Source organism: Mastomys coucha, chromosome X (assembly GCF_008632895.1).
Source record: "Mastomys coucha isolate ucsf_1 chromosome X, UCSF_Mcou_1, whole genome shotgun sequence".
Taxonomy (NCBI): Eukaryota; Metazoa; Chordata; class Mammalia; order Rodentia; family Muridae; genus Mastomys; species Mastomys coucha.
Genome location: NC_045030.1, coordinates 86384754 through 86395754, shown reverse-complemented (window position 1 = coordinate 86395754; position 11001 = coordinate 86384754). Strand labels below are relative to the sequence as shown.

Sequence of the window (11001 nt, the reverse complement as noted above, 5' to 3'; positions counted from 1 at the left end):
TGTTTTTTAGAGGGGAAACTGGGAAGGGAGAAATTTAAATAATGAAAATAAAAAATAAAAAAAAATGTAATTTTGAGTCATGAAATGAATGAATTCAATATAAAAATAATGAAAGTGTTTTGGAAAAGAAGAAAACTTAAAAGTAGGATTAAAACATATAAAAGGAGTTTGTTTTTTTAAAGTTCAAAGATATCTCATTTGGAAAAATTAAAAAAAAAAAGGTAAACCATATTCCTGAAGAACATGCCTTGCTTTGGAGAGCCCCTAAAGTCCCTTCATCCTCATTTTTTTGAGTTAACAAAATAGAGGCATGAAATCATGTTTCTTGAGAACTGAAGTAATGAAGATCTAAGACTGCAGTGATTTCTTTGGAACTAAATTATGAAGAATTGATGGGTAGCAGAAGAATAAAAACAGACTCAATGAAAGATGGCAGGCTGAATAACTGGGAAAACAGTTAATATTTGTATTCAGATTCATGCCAAAAGAAAGTTCAAAGACATTAGTTGTTACTGAAGACTATTTCATAAACTCTGTTCCTTCTAATTGTTGTTGGGGGAGCCAATTCAAAGTTAGATTTAAGTCATAGTCTTGCATGATTGATGAGAGACTGTTAAAGCATCATAATAACTCAATATCCTTTTTCCTCCATGTCAAGTTAATATATCATAATTTATGTTTCATAGAACATCTATCCTTTGACTCTTTTCCTTTGACTGTTACAAATGGTCCCAGAAAAAAAAAAGAGTTCCACTCTGATGCTATTATTAGGTAACTAAGTCTAAGAGCTACATGTTGAGAATGAACACCTCAGCTCCACAAATTCTGGACTGTCTGCCTATGGGTTATATGACATGTAATTCATTTAAACAGTTTGTGTAAATATCACTCGATAGATCTTTTACCTCTGAAGAAGAAATGCAGAAACACCTACATATATAATATTTCCTGTCAAATATTCACTCCCACTATTGATGATATTATCTGGATATTTTTGCTCTACTGTAAAAATTCTGCTCACTCCCCAAAACACACCATATATGCTGTATAAAATGTATTGTTCATAAAAGTTATTTCATAATACATCAACAAATTTACAGAACTAATTTCAGCATGAATTTATTATCTATGCTTCCTCAGGAGTAAAAAGAAATAGATATTATAGATGAGGGTAATGCCTTTTAAAAAGAAATTCACTTGTAAACATACAGATCAGGTACATAAATGCTTTTGACTTACTTGATATAGTAGGGCACTTTGTTTGGTGAGATGGCTCTTTCCCAGGGACCCTGGACTGAAGCTGCAAAAAGGAAAAAAAAAAAGAAGAAAAGAAAAGAAAAGAAAAGAAAAGGAAGGAGGTCAAATTCATGGTAAACAGGAAAGACAACATTAATCTCCAGAATTACAATTTTACACTGATACTGGTCTGCTTGCTCAGTTGCCCATGAAAACAGGATGGATTAACCCAATGTTCTGAAATTTCTGCCTAATCTAAGTGAAATTGAACTCACCCAGGCACAAAGATAAATGCAAAGGTCTGGGGGATCTTTGTACTGCTAAACCTATACAAGAAGTACAAAAGGATGAACAAACTGACAGCTCTACTCCATAGAGTGCTTGCCTTATAATAATTCCTGTTATTAATTTTCAATATTTTATTATTTGACTGGCAGAATTTTATTCATTTGTCAAATGAAATATCCTCTTGTGATTGTACACCATTAAAATCAAGGTATTATGCTTATCAATCTGGTATACTTATTTTTATTTGGTTAAAGAGGATCTAAATTCATTTACCAATTACATGCTTAATTAGATACTTCAAAATGGCAGTTGTTTACCATATTAGTGGAAGAGACAACCAAAGGTGACAGAATGACCCCTGATTATAACAAAGGATAATAGAATTTTATGCACAGTCTGTGAGGTCACATATATGTATACTGTCTGCATTTGGAATTCATTTAATGACTTTATTATGCATAAGTCAAACTAATTATCTTTAAATTGTCCATTTAAAAAAATAGGTGAGGCCTCACTCTGTATCTTAGACTGACCTTGAACTTATCATTTCCCCTTCTTTAGCTCCCTGAGTAGCTGGGGTTACAGGTATGTGGTATCAGTACTAGCTTTCCAATTTTTTTTTAATGCTTAAGTTGTGGGGTTCTCCCTTTTACTAAAGCTGATCCACTAAAAGTATCTTTTTTGTACTGCTTATGTTTGTTTTTTTCCTGAAGATAAAAAAAATCCTGTGCAAACTTCCTTCTCAATGAACTTTTAAGACATGGGAATTTCAAGAAATATACATTCTGGCTTCAATATTCAGTATAGAAAAGAAACAAAAACAGAACATGGAACACTATCTGAAATAGAAATATAAGAAGCATTCTTATTCACATCTAGCAATTCTATGGGTGCGTGCTTTTTTCTGAATCTTCATCCCACTAATAATTGGAAGCACAGCTGATGCTATTATTTCCTTCACTGAAAATTTCCCTTCTAAATTAGTCTTGCAGTAAATTCACTTCACAGTGTATTGAGATGTAAGAAAACGTCAAAGCTAATATATCCTTGACTACACTGTAAGATATGAAAGAACAGCTTCTAATAAAAGTTAACTTTCCCCATGCCAGACAATTTAAGGGTAATGAAACTCCAGCTTCTTTGTTTTATATAGTGTAATAGAGGGATTGCATTACACAACCTTTAACCAGGCTTTGTCCCTTGGAGATGTGTCATTTAAATGATATAAGAAATGGATTTGTATTTAGCAGGTAATTATGCTTTTATCCTTTTGGCAGACAGAAATCCATAATGGAAAGAGAAAAAAAAAACACTTAGCTGCTGCTTTGAAGTACTCCCCAGTCTTCCATTTTTCTGTCCTTTGTATATTCTTTTCATTTTTCTTCACCTTGCCTCCTCTTCTTGCCTTTCCGCCCTGCCTTTGCCATTCTCACCAACTGTCTTCTTGCCCCCTGCCTGCTTTTGTTGTCTCTATGACCCTGATTGGTTTGTACTGTAAATAATATCTTATTTCAAAACATGGCTTAGCTTCCCCACCCTACCTGATCAAATGTGATGTTATGAGCTTCTACCAATCCAAGCCTGCTCTGGTAAGGAAGCATAATGGAGAGGTAGTGATTCCACCTCTGGGCTGCTTAAAGAATCTTCTTGAAAATTGTGCAGTGTGTGTATATAAGGAAGAGCAGAACTCTAGAGAGAATTTAGTGGCCTCACCCTTGCTGGCTGGGAGGCTATGAATGGTTACACTGATAAAAGAAAGACTATTCCTTAAAGAACTCCAAGGATTAAGGCATCATAATTTCTCTCATTGTTTTTCCTAGTTATCATTCTAATGTATCAGAATTTTTTTCTGACTCTGAGGACAAGGTATGCCCTCCTGTCACAGAAAGTTGTTTGTTTTTCTAGACCGTTCTTTTTTTTTTTTCTTTCTTTTGAGACAGAGTTTCTCTGTGTAGCCCTGGCTGTCCTGCAACTCACTCTGTAGACCAGGCTGGTCTTGAACTCAGAAATCCACCTGCTTCTGCCTCCCAAGTGCTGGGATTAAAGGCGTGCACCACCACTGCTTGGCCTTCTAGACTATTCTTAGGCATCTCTTAGAGGAAAGTGTTTTGGGGATGGTTCTATACGTTATGCAGCTTGGCTAAGTGACTTGCTATGCCCAAAGAGGTAAAGATGGTGGCCAGCCTGGGCTACATAAGAAGATGTGGTATCAAAAAGCCAAAAGGAAGAAGGAATCATCAGCTGCATAATCTGCAAGAGAATCCACGGTATGCAGCAGAGCTAACAGTCAGATCTCCTTAAAATGTCTATGATTCACTTTGCATTGTCTAACATTAAGATAAAAAAGAATCACGTATGTGCCAGAGAAATTATTAAAATATGCTTATTAAATAATTGGAAAAGTTTTTTCAAAGAAAAAAGAAATCTAAGTTCTAGTTAAATAAGAACATTAAAATACTTTTAAAAATTGTATGCTGGGTGGTTTGCTTGTACTCATGTCTGCACTGTGTGTATGCATGATGCCTGTGAATGCTAGAACTGGGTAGTCCGTGCAACTGGAGTTACAGACAGTTGTGAGCTAACATGTAGACACTGATAATTGAACTCAGACCTGTGCTCTCAAATATTAATCCATCACTCTCACCCCAGTAAGAACTTATTATTTCCTACTTATGCTTCTTCATTGTTAATCGTTTCTCCTTAAAACATAAGCAATAAAAAATTCTTTTGTTTTCATGTAGACCAATCGAATAGGTCTCATGGTGAGATTCAGTGCATTTTTCATCCATGAAGGATGTTTCCCCTTTCACTCATTGTTTATTAATTCACCCAAGCAACTACTTTTCAGTCATAGGTTGAATCCCTAAACTGCTTTTTATGCAATTAAAAACAAGAAAAGTCAACAGCCTCCTTTCATTCCTTCTTTGCTCCATCACCACTAGAAACTGGACTGAAGAGGTTGCTGTAGAAATAATACAGTTGAATGATGTTTCTATATAGGACTGGATTTGGAATTCCTCCAAAGAGAGAATGTTAAAGGGATGTTGGCAGTTTCATTCAGAGCTACTAGATGATTCTGGCCTCACATCTATTCAAACCTCAATCAAATATGGGGTAACTCTCATATGTGTACCCTCCAGAATTATCATTTCATTTCTTGCAGTACTGCTGATGCCAACTACAGCTGTTTCTTATCTCAGTGCACCAGTGGAAGCCAGTCATCCTTTGCAAAGCTAGCTGGCATAATACACACACGCACACACACACAAGCACAGACACAGACATTTTATGCCTGATGTGTCCATTTTTAGTAGCCCATCAGAAGCAGATTTACTGGCAAATAGTTTTTATATGACACCAGGCTGTCCTTTACCATTTTATTATACAGATGTTTCTATAACTACTATGTGTAATTCCGATGGGGATTGGTAATCCACATTTTCTGGTGGAAAAATCATTCATTATCATACAGAACCAGCACCATGGGGTATTGTCTACTGAATTTAAATAGTAAACTACACATGAATTTATTTATTTCAAAGTCAACCTCTGAATTTCTCCCTGTGTTACAGATGCAGCATGTTATTAAAAACAAGAAAGAATAGCAATTCTACCTTCAAATGTTTTACTCCCTCGAGGTGCCATGATTCAATATTATGCCCAAGGTGATTTGAAAATCACAAACATGGGCCACACTATTTTGATATCTTTTGATGCAGGATGAACACAATGTGCCAAGAGATGCACCCCAGTGTAAAACCATATTTTAATTGACAGAGGGGCTTAACTAGAAAATTAAAAAGAATGCTAATGTTATGAACCATGCCAAAGAACACTCTCTGGATTCCAATTCAAATGCAATCGTTAACCTTTTGACTTTTCTTGGAGCTTGAGATAACATGATTGGGTCAAAACAAAGCAAAAACAATGGGCAAAAAAGAAGAGAAATGTAAAAAAGATTTGCTTTCACTGGAGATAAAACAGAAAATTTAACTTCTAAGTTAAAAGAAAGGCATTAGGACTATAACTTAGTGGCAGGACACTTGTCTAGTACATGCAACATATTGGACTCACTGCCCACTGCCACCAAAAATAAAGGAGAAAAAGGAAAAAAAAAAACAATAAAGAGAAAGACTTCAAAGGCCAATCAGTGAGTCACTGGTACTTCGCTGTTCAGAAGTATGCAAATTCTAGTAGTGCTTTTATGGGTACATTTTACATTGATGGAATGAGTAATGTTAATTAACCCTTTGTCTACTCTCTTCCCACAATACTTCCTAGACTTTTATTTTCTAACTACTCTAGAGTCTATACAGTTCTAATACCAAATACCACAGACACGATATATGTCCATTTATATATTACAGATATTTATGACATTTTTTCTCATTCCTTAGAAGCAATTTTTGACCTTCAGTACAATGTACTTATGTAGGGAATGCTTGATATAGAGGCCATGGATACAGAGGAGGAATATGAGTTATTGAAATTATCTTATATGCTTGAAACATGACCTAAACTAGCTCATTGGATATTCAGCAAAATGTTGTATAGGTATTATTTTCATTTTCAGATGATGAAACCATGAAGGCCAAATAAAATAACATATTTAAGGATACTTTCTTAAATAAGTAAAGGATTGTAATTTTGGAATGCTATTCAAGCTGAATTCAAATAGATGATTCATGAAAGAGAAAGGAAACTCCTTTTTCTGTATTCTGGATTGCATGCTATTTAATGTGGAAAATATATAATATAATTATAATATTAACATGAATGTAATAAAGGATAGCAAATCACTTTCTGATTGTATTTAAGGCCTACTCCACTAGAAAAATTCATGCCTGGCACTATAAATCTGGCCAAGAATTCATGTTTAGTATAGTAGTTTGAATGAGAATGGCTGTCATAGATTCATGTTTGAATACTTAGACCTCTAATTGGTAGAACTGTTTGGGAAGGATTAAGAGGTCTGGCCTTGTTGGAGAATATGTGTCAATGGGGGTGGGTTTGGAGGTTTCAAATGTCACATGCCCTGTACATTTTGTTCTTTTCCTCCTGCCTGTGGTTTGAGATATGAGTTCTCAGCTGTTCCTATCACCAGGTCTTCACTGTGCTATTGTGGAATCTTAAACCAAATTAAAAACTTCCCTTTGTTAGTTGGTTTGGGAATAGTGTTTTATCACAGTAACAGAAAAGTAACTAACATAACTAAAAGTAGTTATGAACTAAGAAGTTCATAGGTCCTAGAGATACTATTAATACTAGAAGTACTAGTATTATTATTTGGCTATGTGATTTAATATCAAAGTGCCTTCTAAATTTGTATTTCTACATATATTAGTACTGCTCTCATCCTCATCAAAGAAGCTTTTTTTGTGTGTGCATTGGATGGTGGTTAATATTGAGATTTACAAGGGTCAAAGTTCAGAGAATAAGTGTTTGCATAGTGCTTACCACTAAAAGGTACAATTGTATAATATTCCCTCCCTTCAAGGCCCAGGAACCACAGGGGAGGATGGAGAGAAAAGATTATCAGAGCTAGAAGTCCACCAAGATGAGAACAAAATAGTATCTTCTGGACATGACAGAATCACTACACTTATGCAGCTGCGATTGCCTGCACAAGACTTATATAAGATACTTCAGTCACACTTGGGAGGGAGAAGAAAGCCACCACAAGGTGGAGGAGAGGGATTGACCTTGGAGGGAAAGGGGACTGTGGGGGGAGGGGGGGACATGATCTAGTATTGGGTTGGGGAAAAGGACTGAAGCCCTGAGGGCCAGCAGAAAGAATGGAGACAGGCAACCTTGGGAGGTAGGTAGACCCTCCAAAATGTACCAGAGACCAGGGAGGTGAGAGACTCTCGGGCTCAATGGGACGGACCCTAGATTAAATGAGCTACAGTAAGGAGAGGGAACTTTTAGAGCCTTCCTCAAGCAGAAAGACATGGCATCAAGTGAGAGAGATGGGGTTGCTATCCCACAGTCAAAACTCTGACTCATAATTGCTACTGTCTGAAAGAATTACAGCGATGGAAATGGAGAAGAGACTGAGGAAAAGAAGGTCCAGCTACAGGTTCAAATTGGGATCCATCTCAAGGGGAGGCACCAAGGCCTAACATTGTTGCTGATGCTTTGGTGTGCTTACAGACAGGAGTCTAGCATGGCTTCCCTCTGAGAGGCTCAACATGCAAATAAAAGAGTCAGATGCAGATATTTACATCCAAATGGTCATAAGACTAGGACTCCTATGGTTGAAAGGCTGGAAGAAGCTGAAGAAGAGGTGGAGGGCAACCCTGTAGGAGGATCAGCAGTCTCCACATGGACCCATGAGATCTCTCAAAAACTGGACCACCAACCAGGCAGTATACACCAGCTGATATGAAGCTCCTAGAACATATACAGCAGAGGACTGTTGGGTCTGGGTTCTGTCAGAGAAGATGCACTTAACCCTCACGAGACTGGAGGCCCCAGTTTAGAGTTCTGGTGGGGTGTGGGTGGGTGAAGACATCCTCTTGGAGACAGGGCGGCAGGGAGGAGGTATGGGATGTAAAACAGTCAGAGGATGGACCAGGAGGGGGAATAAAATCTCGAGTGTAAAAAAAGAAAAAAGAATAATAAAATATGTTCTAAATATAGTAATGTGATACAATATAATATATAATAATGAATAATATACCCAGGGGACCACCAACTTCATGGCCAGCCTGCAGATGGAGCCACCACAATGTGTAAGTATTTGGTGGTCAGATGGGAAAGAAATAGAAGTGGAGTATCTTGAGCATTGTGAGGAGAGATGGAACTGGAGACTTGAGGGTAGAGAGGACTAGCCTGTTGTGAGTGGCCCACACCAGCCACCTTGGGCTATGGTGAAGTCCTAGCTTGAGCTGCCACTGAGGACTATGTCTGAGTCTGTGGCTATGCAGTGGCAGTGTTTGGTGTTGATGTCTGTGGCTTATTACCACTAGAGAACATGGGGATGTCCCTGGTTGGGGCAGCTGTCAGGGGTCATGAAGGTGTCCAGGGATTATACTGAACTTGCCCTGCCCATAACTGGATATGGTACTTATGGGCCCTCCACCTTGCCCAGGCAGTACAGTAGAGCTGACCCTGATGGCTGGGGTGTGTATGAGCTGACTTTAAGGGCATGTGTGTGGAAGAGCTGACCTTACCACTCTTCTACTGTGGTGTGGCTCAAGTGCAGAGGTGATAACCCCTCCCTGCCTGTGGCATTTGGGAAAGTTGCCCACAGGGTCATGAGAGTTGGTAAGCTGGACCTGTCCCTTACAGGCTGTAGCACTTGAGAGAGAGGGCTTTGTTCCTTGACTGGGCACCACAGTGGAACTGGCTCTGGAAGCATGGGTGCAGGTGAGCAATCCAGGAGGGCATGAGAGCAGGAGAGCTGACCCTGCCTCCTGCTGATGGCAGCATTGGGTGGCCTAGCCAGAGCAGTGCTGGAGAGCTCATCCTGATGATTCAGAAAAGAGAGATCAAGTGGGTGGTCTGCTATCACCCAGGCCCAGATCCAGGGCTCTGAGATGGCCTGGCCTAAAATCTGTATCATATGGGAATGGGTGGGAAGTGAGGAAGGGTCAGTTCTGCTGATTCAAATCTGCAGGATCTCCATGACACAGGGAAAGAACAGGGGGATAAAACTAAGAGGAGTCCCAGTGAGGATCAAATATTGATGGTGTCACAGAAGTCAGAGATCTTGAACCAAACCAATGACTTATTGTAATGAACATTTCTAAGAGACGATATATGCACAGACGGGTATCCTGTGGGACACATTGTGACATACTACAGATTCCACGATGAGATGTTTTCTTTTCTCTCTGTCTCTGTCTCTGTCTGTCTATGTTTCTCTCTCTTCTGTTTTCTTTTGGGGGGGGGAAGGAGGATGTTGCTAGGTCAAAAAGATATGAGGGGACAGGGAGGTGAGTGGGACTAGGAAGCATGATGCAAAACTCATGAATAATGAGTTAAAAGTTTTAAAAAACAAGACAAAAAGACCAAGCCAGTCAATATTGCAGGGTGGAGAGGAGGAGCTCACAAACTCTCACCCCTAACTGAGGATCTATTGACAGCTGATGGCAGATGTAGGAGGGAGAATCAGTTTTTATTAAGGGTTTAGCCCCTCAGTAGGTCTGTCATGCTCCAATGAATGACCCTATATCCATGAGTCTATGGACAACACAAATAGGACTCGGGGTGTTAAAAAAATCTTAAAAATGTCCCCTGTTATATATAATAGTTTGTCCAGTCCTATTCATTAGCTTTCCTTTCATCTTCAGCAGGTAATTTATTTTTTCTTTCATTGTTCACCTCAACACTCATTAAGGGTCCCTGTTTTCTTTAATTAAATATATTTTCTATTTTTTTTACCTTTGTATCCAAGAATTTTTTTTCCTGTTTCATCTCATACCTCTTTCCCAAAGCCTTCTTACATGACCCTAATACTTAGTGTTCATGCATTTGGAACTGCAGTTCAGTGACAATGATGGTTGTCTCTATTGTTGTCAACTTCTTCCTTGTATATTAGTCCCTTCATCCCATCACACTCTTAATCTACAGTTTTTGCTTTCCATTATTAGATTTATGTAACTCATATTATATTCATACTTATAAATATATTTATAAACTTACTTACATTTATCTGTGGTCCAAAAATATTGAATACAAAATTTCAGAAATAAATAATCCATACTTTTATATTTTATACTATTCCAGGTAGTGTGATAAAAAAAGTCTTATACAGAGTGTTCAGCACTGAAAGGGACAATTATATTATAACTCCTTCCTGCAAAACCAACCAACCAACCAAATGAACAACAGCAGCAACAACAACAACAACCCAAAAAATAGCAGATAGTATGTTATGTCCCTGTCACTTTGCATTTGAGATTCATCTGTGTCATTTTATGTACCAACAATTTGTTCCTTTTAAATTATAAATAACATTTCATTATGGATAGATGATGGATATGCCACTTATCTGTTGGATCTGACATTTAGATGACTTTCAATGTTTGGCAAACATAAGCAAATCTTGTACCAACATCTGTGTGCATGTTTTGATGTAAGCATGGCTTTACATTTCTTTAAAGTGAATGTTTAATGGTACGATTCCTGAGTTAAAACAGACATTTTGTTTGTTTGTTTGTTTTTTTGAGCCAAGTTCTTGCTATATAGCCCTGTCTGGCCTCAAATTTACATTAATCTTCCTATCTGAATCTCACAAGACTTGTAGCACCATACCTAGCTTATAGTAGAAATTAAATGCCATTAATATATGTAATCTACATTAGTGTGTATACCACAATTTATAGAGGAAAATTCCTCTTTAAGAATATTTAGATTGTGTTAAGTTTTAAAATGCAAGGTCACAATGACCATTTTAAGATAAGTCTTTACATAGATTTTTATTATGATGATTTCTCCTCTCCCAGTTTCCCTTCAAAAAACAAACAAAAA

The 11001-nt window shown here is 37.7% G+C and overlaps 1 protein-coding gene across 1 annotated transcript in view; it reads right to left on the bottom strand.

Moving 5' to 3' along the window:
* Dmd (dystrophin) overlaps positions 1-11001 on the bottom strand; it is a 2056279-nt gene that overhangs the window by 228178 nt on the left and 1817100 nt on the right. The window contains exon 61 of the mRNA XM_031364700.1: positions 1240-1300. Coding sequence (XP_031220560.1) covers positions 1240-1300 — 61 coding nt within the window. The remainder of the gene's footprint in view (positions 1-1239; positions 1301-11001) is intronic.